General features: G+C 41.7%; 1 protein-coding gene across 1 annotated transcript in view; it reads left to right on the top strand.

Moving 5' to 3' along the window:
• Nucleotides 1-12,628, top strand: part of LOC121545621 (metabotropic glutamate receptor 4-like) — a 238,827-nt gene extending 226,199 nt beyond the window's left edge. The window contains exons 8-10 of the mRNA XM_041856300.2: nucleotides 1,534-2,469; nucleotides 8,419-8,665; nucleotides 11,600-12,628. Coding sequence (XP_041712234.1) covers nucleotides 1,534-2,469; nucleotides 8,419-8,665; nucleotides 11,600-11,649 — 1,233 coding nt within the window. The 3' untranslated portion in view covers nucleotides 11,650-12,628. The remainder of the gene's footprint in view (nucleotides 1-1,533; nucleotides 2,470-8,418; nucleotides 8,666-11,599) is intronic.
• The last annotated feature ends 4,114 nt before the right edge of the window (nucleotides 12,629-16,742 follow it).

Raw genomic sequence — 16,742 nt, 5'->3', positions numbered from 1 at the left:
AGGGGAAATTACAAACTTCAGAAGCCTTTTTAAACCTCAAATACACTACAAGTTTTTAATTTCCTGCATTGCAGGAAAGTTATCCTGCAACAGAATGTTAAAATGAAGATCTACATCTGCACCCAGACGAGTGTACTGCAGGTGTGTGTGTGGTGGCCTTGCCAGCCTTGGGCTCTTAATCTGAATCTCTCACCCTGCTCTCTACCTCGTCATTGTCACGCTGTTGAATGATGTCATTCTCTGACCCCTCCACTCTCCTCCTTTCCTGAGCTCATGCCCTCGACAGACAGAACAGCAACACCAGCAGAGCTACAGCAACCCTCATTCTGAAATGACACCTCTTCAGCTCTTCATTAATGGGTCAATAAACACTATAATTTTGTTTTATGATCTTAAATCTAAAATAGAAATGGAGAAATATCACTTTATCGTGCCATTAATGGATGAATGAATAGCTATTCATAGATTACTTAATATACTGAACAAAAATATAAACGCAACTTGCAACAATTTCAAGATTTTACTGAGTTACAGTTCATATAAGGAAATCAGTCAAATGAAATACATTCATTAGGCCCTAATCTATGGATTTCACATGACTGGGCAGGGGTGCAGCCATGGGTGGGCCTGGCTCCCACCTACTTGGGAGCCAGGCCCACCCACTGGGGAGCCAGGCCCACCCACTGGGGAGCCAGGCCCAGCCAATCAGAATGAGTTTATCCCACAAAAGGGATTTATTAGAGACAGAAATACTCCTCAGTTTCATCAGCTGTCCGGGTGGCTGGTCTCAGACGATCCCGTAGGTGAAGAAACCAGATGTAGAGGTCCTGGGCTGGCATGGTTACACGTGGTCTGTGGTTTTTAGTCCGGTTGGACGTACTGCCAAATTCTCTAAAACAACATTGGAGCGGCTTATGGTAGAGAAATGAACATTCCATTTTCTGGAGAAATATTGTAATGGGAATTTTCTATCTGTGCAAATACAAACATCCTTTCAAATCCATATCATTATTCCCTCTCTGCCTCTTCTCTTCAAGATGTTTCACAATATTATTCAGTACATGTCATTCTACTGGTAATCTAAGCATATAAACTGTAAATGCATTAATTTACATGCATTTAACAATTTTTTTTATCATATTTTATTAATATTTGATATCAGTCCTCATTTAACTAGGCCTACCTTCCATTTTTAGTAAATGAAGCAGACGATGTAAATTCATGTATCATTTTTTAGATTATTTAAAAAGTCTAAGCAATATCCAATACAACATTTGTTTACTCTAATCGGGCAACTCAACCGGCTGGTTTAAGTCACGCAAACACATTTTTTTTTTTTTGGTTTGCCAGTTAAAGGCTTAATTACTGTTTTATTTGCATAATATAAACTTTTCGATAAGTGCGAATGTTAATCTAAGTTTTAATCAAATTTCATTAGGCCTATTCAAGGAAAATATCCATTCAGAAAGTACACTATGTAACAGTCACAGACAGTCAGATAACTCCCCCTCTCCTTCACCTTTTCTCCACCAGACTAAGGAGATGCGGTGGCCTGGTGGGACATGGCAGGTACCCCAGTCTATCTGCAGCCAGCCCTGTCATCCTGGGGAGAGGAAGAAAACAGTGAAGGGTGTCCCCTGCTGTTGGCACTGTGAGCGCTGTGATGGCTACCAGTACCAGGCCGACACCTACAACTGTAAGATGTGCCGCTTTGACCTGCGGCCCAACAAGAACCACACGGCCTGCGAGGCCATCCCGATCGTCAAGCTGGAGTGGAGCTCCCCCTGGGCCGTCATCCCCGTCCTCATCGCTGTGCTGGGCATCATGGCCACCATGTTTGTGGTGGCCACCTTCATCCGCTACAACGACACGCCTATTGTGAAGGCGTCAGGGCGCGAACTCAGCTATGTGCTGCTGACAGGCATCTTCCTGTGCTACGCCACCACCTTCCTCATGATCTCAGCACCTGACGTTGGAATCTGTTCCCTCCGACGGATCTTCCTAGGTCTGGGGATGAGTATTAGCTATGCAGCGCTGCTCACCAAGACCAACCGTATCTATCGCATCTTTGAGCAGGGCAAGATGTCAGTGAGCGCCCCCAGGTTCATCTCCCCGGCCTCCCAGCTGGTCATCACCTTCAGCCTGATCTCAGTGCAGCTCCTGGGGGTGTGCATCTGGTTCGGTGTGGACCCATCTCAGGCTATCATCGACTATGAGGACCAGCGCACGTCCAACCCGGACATGGCCCGTGGCGTGCTCAAATGTGACATCTCAGACCTTTCTCTGATCTGCCTGCTTGGCTTCAGCATGCTGCTCATGGTCACCTGTACGGTGTATGCCATCAAGACCCGGGGGGTGCCAGAGACCTTCAATGAGGCCAAGCCCATCGGCTTCACCATGTACACCACCTGTATCGTCTGGCTGGCCTTCATACCCATCTTCTTTGGGACTTCACAGTCAACAGAAAAGGTAAATGTTTATTTTAACAATTTAACTCTTGGTAATGATGCTTTTAAATGCAATACCTATTAATTCATAATAATCACATTTTAAATGTTTTGTTGTTGAACTTTAGTCATATTATGATAGGAACATTTTATTTTCATTATGCATCTGTTTAAAACAATAAATTATGAAAGAATTTAGTTATTAGCCATTACTCATACTATCCTGTTTTGAGGAATTTTCCAATGTTGGCCGATTGAACTAGCTTGTAAAACTAGCTTGTACGTGGTGAGCACCACCAGGACAAGCAAATTAAATTCACTGGTGTATGCCGAGGATTTCTCAAGTCTGTCCTAGAGCAGATGCCATTGAAGCTAATCACAGAAAGGAAAAAACAGCATGTGATCCTCCTAGAACAGAGCAAAGTTGGTGCACAACCCCCTTGTCTTGAAAAATAAAACACATTCGTAGGTTTTGATATTATGCTTAATGTGTACAATTTAATTTAGGCCTCCGTTGGGTAACATAACTGTACTGTCTATATTGAGGACTATCGCTGTAGGAAACAAAGCAGCCATTGAACGTCCCATACAGTAATAGTCCAATTACTGAGGTAAGCTGTTTAGGAAGGTCAATGGGCAATACAAAGCAAAACGTGGCCATCTTTACGATGGTGAGAGCTGCATGGTAATTGCTGTTATTTTCGAAGAAAAGCATACAATCATGTTAACATAATTATACACCCCGGGGGGACAGTTTTGTCCGAGCACAAGACATGTGATACATCGGAGTGAGACCTGCAGTCTTGTACACCCACAGAGGTTAGCAATGGCAGCATGTCTGTCTTCTATTGGCAGGTTGACATTTATTGTCATGAATATTGCCCTGGAGGCAGAACTGAGGGATTTCTGCTAGATGGGCCAAGCCGCAAAGTCATAATTTAATTTAAGGTTAGGGTTAGGCATTAGGTTAAGCAGTGTGGTTAAGGTTAGGGTTAAGGTTAGGGTTAGGTTTAAAATATGATTTTATGACTTTGTGGCTGTGCTAGCTAGGGACCACTCTGCAGAGCTGCCTCCAGAATAAGATTCATGACGAAAAATGCTAGCCTGCCTTCTATTGGTTGTGATTATTGTTTACAGTGTACATTGGGGATACATTACTTCACCTTAACTTATCAGCCCACACAATTTAGATTTGTAGGCAATCTTTTGAGGATATAGAGTGCCAAACTCCCAGGGAACTCCAATTGAAAATGCAAATGTATTTTGGATCTCCTGCTGTGGATGTTTTGGTTATAGAGATACGTTCTGAATCATGTGAACAACTAGCTCTAATTGAGTCACCTTGCAACCACCTGGAAGGGGTCTTGTTACATAACAAGGCTCTTGTTAAATTTTTTCCCTTGAGGTCCCCACACCGGCCCTTTTTTTTCCTCGAGGCCACCACACCAAGCCATTATCATTTTGCGCATAAAAAACTCAAGTTAGACAGGCCCACTGGGCAAAAAATGGACCAGCCCATCTGGCATTTGCACGAAATGCCAAATGACCAGTTCGCCCCTGCTCCTGGTTGACTGGCAGCAGGAGTAGAGTCAGCCCAGGAGGTGGTAGGTGGCAGCAGTAGACTGGCAGGTAGCGATAGGGCTCTGTTAATTGTGCCATTGTCTCCTGGTTGAAAGGAGGGTGGCATAGCACCAAGCTCTCTTCTGTGTTTGATAAGGAGGACAATGCAGCTGATTGGCAGGGTTGTCAGAACAGGGCTAATCATGCATGACGATATGCCATGCTCTGCCAATCTGGGATGTTTAACTTCTATGTAGAGACAATGGAGAGCATGGCTTTACATTGCTATGGCCATACACATGACATAAAGCTTAAAGAGCAACTATAAGAGTTGCATAATGTATTCTTTAAAAAAAAAGCTTTTTAAAGGCTATCCAATGGTTTCTTCAAAGTTTGATAAAAAGGGAGGCACTGCAGCAAAGAGGGAAAGAGGTGTAATGCAGTATGTTCTGTATTGTACTGTGGAAGCAGATGATAAATGCTCATTAAAGCACAAAATAGCCTTAAAATATATTCCTTATCTTGTCTTACTTCAAAGGAAGCTTTTGCTGGCTTTCAACCACCGCAAACGGCAATAAGTAATGACTAACATCTCTAGCATTTTCGCTGCAATTAACAAACCCCAGCCAATGGGAATACAGAAATATAAAAAAGCGAATCTTATTAATGCATTAATGTTTAGATGTTTTTATCTGTTTGAAGGCGCTGCGTGAGGATTGTCGCTGTGATATTATGGACCCAGATAAATTTCTGGCACTTGGGATAATGCAGAGAATTTGAATTGTGGTGGTTCGAAGGGAGGGCCAGTTTCATGAGGCAATGACTACCCCCATCTCACTTAATGGTCCCTGGCACTGTCTGCCTTCCAGTGACGAAGGCGCTAGTATGCACAGGGCCAGGGATAGGGCCCTTTGGATGGCACTGTAGCTGCAGTCAGGTGCAGGCAGTAAGCACAAGGCACAGCTGGTGAGAGTCCATTATGTTTGATTGATCCAACCCTGCAATCCAAGTGCTGCAGCCCCAACTCCAACCAGGTCTGGCAATTCCATACAAATATGCATAATTTGATCATCATAAACGGTAAGGCTTTTGTTTCTAAGGTATTTCATAAGGATAATAGGGTGCTCATATTTTTACCATTTAAACCTATACTACGATGCGAATGTAGTTACCTTACCACGTCTGGAAAGAAAGGCAGGGGCTGAAATAGCAGCTGGCTGGAGGGAGCACAGATTTGATGCCTAATCACTTTGGAGAGAAAGGTTTTTCTGCTCCTAGAACAGACATAATGGCTTCGCCTGCTGGAGTTTTCCTGCTGTGGCAATGAGGCACATTGGTGATCATATCAGTTTGTCAAGGCGAATCTATCTGGACAAGGCCGATGGACGGGGACAGGGGTCCTGGCCCCCCTCACAGAGTGACTCCACGCTGTACTCCGGAGGGGCAGCAATATTGTGCCGGGCTCACCTAGGGCCGTGTGTAATCTTCTCAGGAGATTACATACTCCCCCTCAGTCCCCCTATCACTCTTATTTTTCTCAGGCATCCTTTCTTCTCAAAGGACGTTTCTTTAGGGGCTTCATATACTGCATACAGAACAGATATGTTATGATTCAGTAATACATTATTTTATTTAGTTAAGTCTTTGGGACATATGGCAAGCAGCACAACCTCTTTAAATTTATATTATTGGCTGACTGAAGTTAGAGGTGCAAAAACAGAGTGCCAAAGCAGCACTTTAACTATTGTAAGATTAGTTATAGCTGTTGACATTTTCATGACAGAGGACCTGTCGGGTTATTTCCTGTTGCCATACCACTCAGTCACTCATGATGTCTGCAAATGTAATGTCAGTCTCCACCTCAGGCAAATCTGTTAGCGAGGTGGCTGGGAGCTGTGTTTCCAATTTACACCCTGCTCACTTCTTTCATCAGTCCCGGAATAGCTCAGCAACCCTATCCCAAAGGGAGATGGAATTATGTTCAAAATAAGAAGTTGTTAACGAAAAGTATTTTGCATTTCTGTAGGAGGATATCCCTGATACAGTGAGGGAAAACAGTATTTGATCCCCTGCTGATTTTGTACGTTTGCCCACTGACAAATAAATTATCAGTCTATAATTTTTATGATAGGTTTATTTGAACAGTGAGAGACAGAATAACAACAAAAAAATCCAGAAAAACGCATGTCACAAATGTTATAAATTGATTTGCATTTTAATGAGGGAAATAAGTATTTGACCCCCTCTCAATCAGAAAGATTTCTGGCTCCCAGGTGTCTTTTATACAGGTAACGAGCTGAGATTAGGAGCACACTCTTAAAGGGAGTGCTCCTAATCTCAGTTTGTTATCTGTATAAAAGACACCTGTCCACAGAAGCAATCAATCAGATTCCAAACTCTCCACCATGGCCAAGACCAAAGAGCTCTCCAAGGATGTCAGGGACAAGATTGTAGACCTACACAAGGCTGGAATGGGCTACAAGACCATCGCCAAGCAGCTTGGTGAGAAGGTGACAACACTTGGTGCGATTATTCGCAAATGGAAGAAACACAAAAGAACTGTCAATCTCCCTCGGCCTGGGGCTCAATGCAAGATCTCACCTCTTGGAGTTGCAATGATCATGAGAACGGTGAGGAATCAGCCCAGAACTACACGGGAGGATCTTGTCAATGATCTCAAGGCAGCTGGGAGCATAGTCATCAAGAAAACAATTGGTAACACACTACGCCGTGAAGGACTGAAATCCTGTAGCGCCCGCAAGGTCCCCCTGCTCAAGAAAGCACATATACAGGCCCGTCTGAAGTTTGCCTATGAACATCTGAATGATTCAGAGGAGAACTGGGTGCAAGTGTTGTGGTCAGATGAGACCAAAACTGAGCTCTTTGGCATTAACTCAACTCGCCGTGTTTGGAGGAGGAGGAATGCTGCCTATGACCCAAAGAACACCATCCCCACTGTCAAACATGGAGGTGGAAACATTATATATCAAAGGGATGATGGACGGGGCCATGTACCGTCAAATCTTGGGTGAGAACATCCTTCCCTCAGCCAGGACATTGAAAATGGGTTGTGGATGGGTATTCCAGCATGACAATGACCCAAAACACACGGCCAAGGCAACAAAGGAGTGGCTCATGAAGAAGCACATTAAGGTCCTGGAGTGGCCTAGGCAGTCTCCAGACCTTAATCCCATAGAAAATCTGTGGAGGGAGCTGAAGGTTCGAGTTGCTAAACGTCAGCCTCAAAACCTTAATGACTTGGAGAAGATCTGAAAAGAGGAGTGGAACAAAATCCCTCCTGAGATGTGTGCAAACCTGGTGGCCAACTACAAGAAACGTCTGACCTCTGTGATTGCCAACAAGGGTTTTGCCACCTAGTACTAAGTCATGTTTTGCAGAGAGGTCAAATACTTATTTCCCTCATTAAAATGCAAATCAATTTATAACATTTTTGACATGCGTTTTTCTAGATTTTTTTGTTGTTATTCTGTCTCTCACTGTTTAAATAAACCTACCATTAAAACTATAGACGGATCATGTCTTTGTCAGTGGGCAAACGTACAAAATCAGCAGGGGATCAAATACTATTTTCCCTCACTGTATATGTTCACCACAGAGAGTACATTTATCTGATGACAATCTTCCAATCTTCAACATATTATCTTCTCTCTTTTTTGTGGATACAGTTTTTTTTTATTGATGTTGTTGTTTTCTACTACCATACTGAATCAGCCGTACTGTCTAGCAATGCAACAAGATGACCTATATGATCTGACACATTTAATTCCATTGAGAATATAATATAATTTATATGGGAAAAGCACTCTCAGGCACACTCTTAGGCATTGTATTGATGTTCTCAAGATGTCTCTCTGTGATCCTTGCATGTAGCCATGTTTTCAGTGCACAGCTGTCTTTACACTGAGTCGACTCCAACCCCTCTACCACAGCCCGGGACCCGAGGGCAAGACATCTGTAGTACAGTCACTCATTGGGAGGCCTCCTCCATTAGTCACATGTCATAAACAAACAAATAAACACACCAATAAAAACACAAACAGGAGTTGATGAATAATGCAAAGAGCACTTGACAGCTTAGCAGTTTGCATGTGTCCACTCCATGTGTGTTATTGCATCTGATGGTGGGTGTTTGATATTGCTGGAAGATCTACTAGGATACATAAGTGCACTCGTACGTGTCTAAGTAAAGTTGTTTTTGTTCTAGTCTTGTATAAACAATGTATAACTAGTACTAGACTGTACTTTCACAAAGCCAAAGGTCTTTGCTGTCGGGGGGAACCATATCTTGAGTAGGTTACCCTCTTCTTACCCTCTTAAACTGGATCATTTCTATCTTACCTTACCACAATGTTTCTCTTTTTCTTCTCCATCTCCCCCCTCTCCTTCACAGATGTACATCCAGACCACGACTCTGACCATCTCTGTGAGCCTGAGTGCCTCTGTGTCTCTGGGGATGCTCTACATGCCCAAGGTCTATGTGGTCCTTTTCCACCCGGAGCAGAACGTGCCCAAGCGCAAGCGAAGCCTCAAGGCTGTGGTCACCGCAGCCACCATGTCCAACAAGTTCCCCACTAAGGGTGGCTTCCGGCCCAACGGAGAGGCCAAATCTGAGCTGTGTGAAAGCCTGGAGACACAAGGTTAGCACCAAGGGCCTCGGGTTAGGGATGGAGCGAGACGGGAATAGAGATCAGGGAGGAGAGAGGAAATAAGGATACGTTTTTATAACACTCTGTCCTTGAGTTTATGCCTTAAAGTCATTGAGTAATTTCGAGGGGAAAGTATCGGGCTATAAAATTGAAAAACAATCCTCACCTTTATGTAAACTTAATTGATGCCATTGTTATTTTACACCTCAACAGCTTTGGGAAATTAGCTGGTGTTATTTTCAGGATGCAGGGAATTGGAAGGGCATTTTTTTTGTGCCAATCCGTGTGGCATTAAGCATTGGCTGATGCTCTAAAACTTGGCAATGTCTGCAAGCAGGAAATAAAGAACAGAACAGGGTAATGTGGATCGATAGGAAAGGCTTCACATTCAGGCATCATACTGTAGAGCTGGCCAGGTGTATTAACTCTCCAGCCTCCAGCCATTTCATTGGTGCAATAGAAGGCAGGATTATTACTCCAGCACTTCAGTCTATCCTACAGTAACACAGCTGCCGTGGGCGGAATTAGCAAATGCCATAATTGTAAAAACATGTATTCCAAATCATGGGGAAATAATTTGATTTATGGATAGTCACACTCATTCATCCAAACAGAATGATGTTTCCCTGTATCTAATGTATCATCAGTAAATATTCCCATCACCTTTGGAGAACCAAAGCCAATGTTGAGAACATGTTTGGAATTCTCTATCATAGTGCTATTTGAAATATCCAGTTGCACTTTCTCTGAATGTGTAGGAAACAGGAGATGTGGCCATGTGTCATTTTTCAGAGTGTCTATGTAAACTCTCAATATGGGGATTGTCACAGAGAATGCTACAAGGAGATGACAAGAGGTAGAAAATGGCATGCCATTGGGAAATGGAAAAAATTATTATAGCCCCCATGAGAGATGCTTCCCCAACTTCACAGTTTGACACCTATACTATGACCCCTCTGGCCCAAGCCAGGGGACTAACAGCTGCTCTTTGTGCTTGTGTGTCAGACTGTGACGAGGGAGGGGAGCCCTGTGAGAGACTTTAGACACACAGGTAACGGATGGAGAGCCTCTATCAGCTTGCCTCTATCACTCTGTATGACTGACCACTTTTTACCCCATTTACTTTGTGCTAATGTTCAGTTGGATCCCATGCCTGCCTAAGCTATGTTTGCACAAAAACTCACCCACAGCTATAGCACCTTGGATTGTGTCAGACAGTTCTCACGCTCACATACACACCCTTGACACACAGACGCTGATGTCGGTAGACAATGTTGGCGTGTTCTGCAAATGGCCTGAGAGCGTGGTAACAGCCTGATGGCAGCCGATGTGGGGAGATGACACCATTCTGGGCTGAATGCGGGGGACAAGTGAAAGCCGCACGTCCCCTGTAATTTGTTTCCCATGTTGACAAACGAAGGATTTTTCTGTAATTGCTGTAAAACAACAATAAGAGGGGGTAGAAGGGCAAAGACAGATGGATCTGCCAGCTCCAATTCTTTCTGGACCATCTATTTTTTATCTTGGCCTCGGAGCGAATAAATATTTAAATAAGGTTCATTTATCAGTGCTGCTCTGGGAGAGGTTCTGGGTGGAATGTAGAGTGTTCCCCCCACACCCTCCCTCTCCCCCCACTACACATCCCTTCCCTCCAGTGCTGTTGCCCTCCAACCACCCAAGCTGTCAGCAGTCGCCTCTCAGATTTATCCGCTCTGACTCACCCAATCAGCGAATGCTGTTGTGGACAAGATTGGCAGATTTGTGTGGTGATTACACTGCAGGATGAGCAAGCTGATGACGCCGATATTTAGAGAGGACACACACCATACGCACACACATAAATGTGTGTGTGTATGGCAGGTAGAGACATATGGTAATGTTGGGTTACAGCATGTTAGGACACTGCCAGCACTGGTCTCTCGGTCCACTGATATGCCCTAAGGCCGTCTCCCCTGGGTTGTCTGCCCATGGCTGTGACACCAAAGCCAATCCAAAAGCTGATAAACCACATTCAAATGTATATTTGCTCAGGAATGACAACTAATATCGGTAAATTCAGGCCACAACTTAAAAGAAGTGAACATTTTGTCAACTTTATACAGTATCTCTCACATCTGGTAATTGAGTTATACAATGTTCACCATGTACTACAAAGTCACATATTGTATTCTATTGCTCAATGTTATCTAATGTTATCACAATTCTAAAAGACATGTTCTATGCTCTTCTTCAATGGCGTTATATCTATGGACATGGTGCCACTGCTGCATGCTTTGCTTGGTGCACAGAGAGAGATCTAAGATCTGCATGTAGTTACGGAGCCTTGCATTTGAATGAGTACTATTGCATCACATACTACCGTATACTGTTTGTTAAACTAAATAACAGCTGCAAAGAATACTTTACCATGAAATAGTCTTCACTTCTAGATCAAGTTGCAATTACTGGTTAAAAAAGTAATTTTAAAGTCACTTCCAGTACTGTATATATCCATGTGGTGACATGTTACAACAGCATCCTGATAAGGAATCCAATATTAGTTTTGATATTCAGTTACTAGCTGCAGCCACATCTGTACCCTGCTCTGCCTGACTTTGCATCAGATACAGGAAATCTGCATTTATATGCAATTTACAGTTGGCAACACATTTCCCAGGAAGTATTTTAATACTAACCACAAAACATGTTACTCACTGCTTGCTATTCATATCAATTACCCTCTTACACTATTGGTTCCACCTGTACTCTATGGTGACACTTGGGTCTGATAAAGTCATGCATAAATAGAACCTGTGCAAGCAATCACCTTAATGGACTGGAAGATGAGCCCTTGACAGATGGTTAAATTATCCTTTAATGAATTATCCACATCTTTTCCTTTTTCTCTTTTCTCTCTCGCTTCCTCTCTCATGACTCTATTCACAGCATTGGCCTCCAAGCAGACATACATCAGCTACAGTAACCATGCCATCTAAGAAACAGACAGTGGAGACCCGGCTCGGAAGCCTAGCAAGGACCTGCGTGTGGAATGAACGAACACCAAAACCGGAGCACCAAGTTGCAAGAGCAGTGGAAAATGTGGAGAAATTAGAATAATCACTCAACATACTGAACAGATGTCATTATTTTCATGAAGACCAGTCAATGCAAGGCTATTGAATGCCAAACAAAAGCAGTGGGAAGGTTCCTTGGGGGGTGGGGAGGTGGGGGTTTCAGGCAGATATTACAGTGATGTCTCCCCTCCCCATCCCCCTTGTAACATGTCAGAGACATCAGGCAGTCACATTTCCAAATTAAGTCAGTGTTTTCCTTCTGGAGTTTATAGAACAGCTTTTCTCTTCTGGTGTTTTGTCTGAAGCTGACTAACACCCTGACTAACACCCTGGCCAACACCCTGGCTAGCTCCCTGACTATAACCTGTAACATTTACATTATGTTGTCATCATTTTAATGAAGATCATAGTTGTGAAACAGAGAAAACAAATATGCAACTTTCAAACATCTGAATATTCAGTGTTACAGCATGGGTCCAATAAATGTTTCCATCATGGACAGTACATCAAATATAGCAGTGGGTTTTCCCAGATGATGGCTATACCATATCTTATACCATCTTTACGGTCCTTGTGTACAGTCCTAGAGCATGCCTGTGGGAGCATAATGTGTACTGTGCTGTGTTGTCAAAATCTATGGAATGCAACATGTGTGAGGATTGCGGTTCAATAGTCACAGTGGCGTTATCATTGTGGACTATTACACACGTGATACCTTTTGCAGATGAACACAGATAAAATACAAGAAACAGCCATAAGAATTAGCTAACAAGTAAAAGCCTTGTATGTACTCCACTTCCTATTTTTCTGTGAAATACAGCCTCAAGACTGTCCCGTGTAGCTCAGTTGGTAGAGCATGGCGTTTGCAACGCCAGGGTTGTGGGTTCATTTCCCACGGGGGACCAGTATGAAAAAAAAAAATATGCACTCACTAACTGTAAGTCGCTCTGGATAAGAGCGTTTGCTAAATGACTAAAATGTAAAATGTAAGACTACAGCCCATAGACAGCTGAAGTGCAATGCCTCACTGCATCCAAGCTGGCATTCTTACATGTGAGAATATCATTTCATGGTCTTGTTCCATTAGAAATTCCGAAGTTCCATCTCATCATGTGACGAATTTGGAATCTGTACCAGAAATGTCTAACATAACATATAGCCATTTGATGACACATTATGTAATGGTACAAAACACACTCGTTGGAGTATCAGCAGTGTACTCCATCCAGTGTTCACCATCCTTAGTTACGTTATTGACTCTTTTGCAAGGCGCCTGTGATTTCAGTAAAAGCGCTTGTTCCTTTCATGTTATTCAGAGAGAGGAAGTCGCTCCAAATCCACATGTGTGAAATAGCTTTAAGAGTAAGCCTATCCCTGCTAGCACAATAGAGGAAACCACTGCATAAAAATAACAACAAACAGAGCTCTCATCTCCTTCTGTATTGTGTCCTGGATCCAATGTTGTTAGTCATACTGTATTGTTAGTCTAATTTCATCATTCCATTTCTGGAAAAGTCCTCAACATTAATGTTATCGTATCAAAGCCAGTCACTTAATATAGTAAGAAATAGATTGTCAAGATGCTGTATCACAGCCATTCATATCATAACGTGAATAGAAATGATCCTATAAGCTCCAGAACGAAAACTACTGTAAAAAAAAGTTTATAAATAAGATTGGAGAGAGGACAACCCTGTCTGTTTAATTTATGATTCTCAGCTCTCTGCTTCAACAATGATCCCAGATGTTGCAGCAAAATGAAATGTTTGTATTTTTCATTGTTTAAAGATAAAGTATTGTGGGATTGTTTGTGTTTGTGAATATGATGATTTACTGCTTTTTGCCTCCAATTCATCTAATTTGTTCCAACACTTTGTCAGTGTTGCAAAATAGAGTGTGTAAGTGCTGACCGAACTAAATGGCAAGTTAATGTACGTTATTAAAATGGATTGATCATGTCTGCTTTATGTACTGACCTATTAAAAAAGAAAAGAAAAAAGAAAACAGAAAAAATACAGTGCCTGGATATTTATGAATTATCTATAGAAAACATGAAAATGTGTAGAGCATGTTAATTTTTATACAAGATATTTCTAATAAAATACTGTTTTGCAAAAAACAACTGTTGCTTTTTTTATTGTTAAGGTCAAAATATGACATGTTATCGATTACATTATCTCTGGGGAAATCATAGTGCTCTTGTAGCCCAAGAGATAGAGCGAGATATAAAGCCCAAGAGATGCGGGGAGAGCTTTTTATTTGAGCCAGTTGGAACAAATCATCATTAATATTCTCTATCTGCAGGACATACTGTAGTGGAGACAATACACAGGCAGGGGGACCAACAAACTTGCACCAGAACCACCCCTGCAGTGTTCAGGAATGCTAACCTCCTGCTGCAGCCCAACACAGCCAGACGTTAAAACCCCAGCCTTCATGGCTTGTTTTCGGTTTAAAGGGATGTCACTTTTATTATAGACAATGTGGTCAAATGTGATATACTGTAGATCACTGCAAATTGATTCAAATTCCAAAAGTGTTCTTTGAGTGGAGAGAAGGATCTCTACTTTCCCATAACCCCCACTACCCCACACAAAAATAAATGATTACAGAAAAACAAGTCTAAGTGGAAAACTCATTATCACACAGATTCTGAAATGAAAGATTTTGCGAGCGGGATGGTGATTAATCACGTTAGTAATAATGACAGGAGAAAAAGATTGCACCAGCTCTGTTACTTCATACCATTGTTCTCATTGCATAATTATTCTTGATAATTGCTTGTGAGACCAAGATAAATTAGCACAGAGTGCAAGATAGTTCACCTACCCAGTCTTGTTCCAGTTGAACTGTATCTTGTTCCAATCCTAAATAGTAGTTTACATCTGCAGATCACAATAAGTAAGGAGATAGCTATTCTTTATTTTATTTTATAAAAGCTAAGGAAAATAATAGCCTAGACACATTGATAGTGCTCACTCTTCAGTGTCAAAGAACAGCTAAGGCAAGTGTTATTCTATTCTAACTGTGAGTGATGACATACCACATACTGTATATGTCAGTAAGAAACACGTTGTAGTTTTCATCTGTTATTTTGTTTCATCATGTGTCTAAACATGAGGCTCAGACGTAAACCTATCTAACATCGACACAAAACTAATTTGAAGCTATATTGTAAACATTTTCAGATGACATATAGAAAATAAAATTAAAAGTAATCCATCTCTTATATCTGGTCTATCCTTGTTGGTATTAAAGGAACATATAGAGCATTCTAACTACTGCATGTGTAAGATGCCACCTTGGGGAAAAGTCCTTGTTGGTAGATTTCCACATTCAAATCAGACAGCATATCCCATCCAGGCATCTGCATGGCCTAGGGCCAAATCTGAGCCTTTGCAACATACTGATACTGGCAACGCTCATAATATTGCAACTCGTCATTCACACTGTTCAATCATAAAAGCCATGTGGTCTGCCAAGGGAAATGTTGTCAGGGGGATTGCTAGAAAGATGAATGGATGTTACCATCTGCCAGAGATAGAAAACTAAAAGTGGAAGGGATTGAGGTGGATTTACTGAAAGACTGTAGAGCTCCTGAAGGCCAAGCCAGTGCTGGGTCTTTGCTACATGGTGAATGCTAAGCATACTTAGCCGTGATCTTTTGACCACAGTACAACAACTACTGTATAGTACAACATGAATACAAATCAGACACCATCACGAATCATGAGTGACAACACAATGTTTCACACATACAGAGAACTGAAAGGTAAAGGATAAGAACAAAGGGTGTTGAATGAAACCCTTTATCTTTACACCAGATCAGCTACAGATCAATACTGTAGATTCCCCAGTCTAACAAGAAGTGGGAAGATGTAATTCCATCTATAAGAGCTGTCAGGGTTATGGAATGGCGCCGATGAAAGGCAGCTCTGGCAAAAACACCTGTCCATAGCAAATATGTTTCAGCCTCTAAATGTGTCTTCTGAGTGATCAATGAATAGACTGTATCATTGGTCTTCTGGTAGGTCTCTATTTCTGAGGGGGAAAAAACTGAAATATATGAAACATCAGAAGAATTGGAATTACTATGAAAATAGCTCAGTTGTTAATCACTAAATTCAAAATTATCCAATAGAAAATGCCTGCATTCTCCACCATAAGTGGTGGTGCTGCAATAACTGCATATTCCAATAAGTTACACAAATAACACTTGAGCAGCTAACACATGGGGCTCCAGGAAAGACGGTGAGAAGCACAAAGGAAATAAACTTTTGCGTTGATTAAACATTTCACAAAAAGAGAATGTCTCCAATGAAACCTTGGCAGAAAATAGCTGTATTATGTAGTTTATTTGAAAATACCAACTTTTCAAACGCTCGAGGTAGACAAATATGGCTTATATAGAGTTTCATTTAAAAGGCAACTATTTTCTTTGATATTTAAATACAGGTCTCAGAAAACTAAAGAATATTTGAAGATATTTGAATATATGCAAGTTATTTGAAAACAAAAAATATGTATTTAATTGCTGCCAAATATTTGATGAAGAAGCAAAAACTACAATGAATGAATTTGTCTAAATATGTGATTAAAGCACATGGTTTGGAGGGCTCTCAGAATATAACCTATAGCCTAGAATTAAATACATGAGGGACATGGAATCACTTCAAAATTAGAGTACAAACCTTTTGCAGCTTCAAAATGACTAACAAATATATTTTCATAATGAGTGAGACACAAGGTAATCTGGTAAGAGATGGTTGAGATAGCGACACTGAGGAGGGCATGTGTCTTGCATTTTCCTGCTCGACTTCGCTATTTTATGGCTATTTTTACATTAATTATTAGTTTTTTGCTCAGAATGTTTGTGCAATAACTTCCTATGGCCGATAAACACTTCTGGATCATGAATCAGAAGCTACACTTATCTCAGCCTCCCAGATATGGAATACTACATTTGTTCCCCGCACAGCAAGCTAACCTGTTGCTGCTGACCAAGATGACCGAAG

Source organism: Coregonus clupeaformis, chromosome 30 (genome assembly GCF_020615455.1).
Source record: "Coregonus clupeaformis isolate EN_2021a chromosome 30, ASM2061545v1, whole genome shotgun sequence".
NCBI lineage: Eukaryota > Metazoa > Chordata > Actinopteri > Salmoniformes > Salmonidae > Coregonus > Coregonus clupeaformis.
This window is presented reverse-complemented; position numbering and strand designations above follow the sequence as displayed.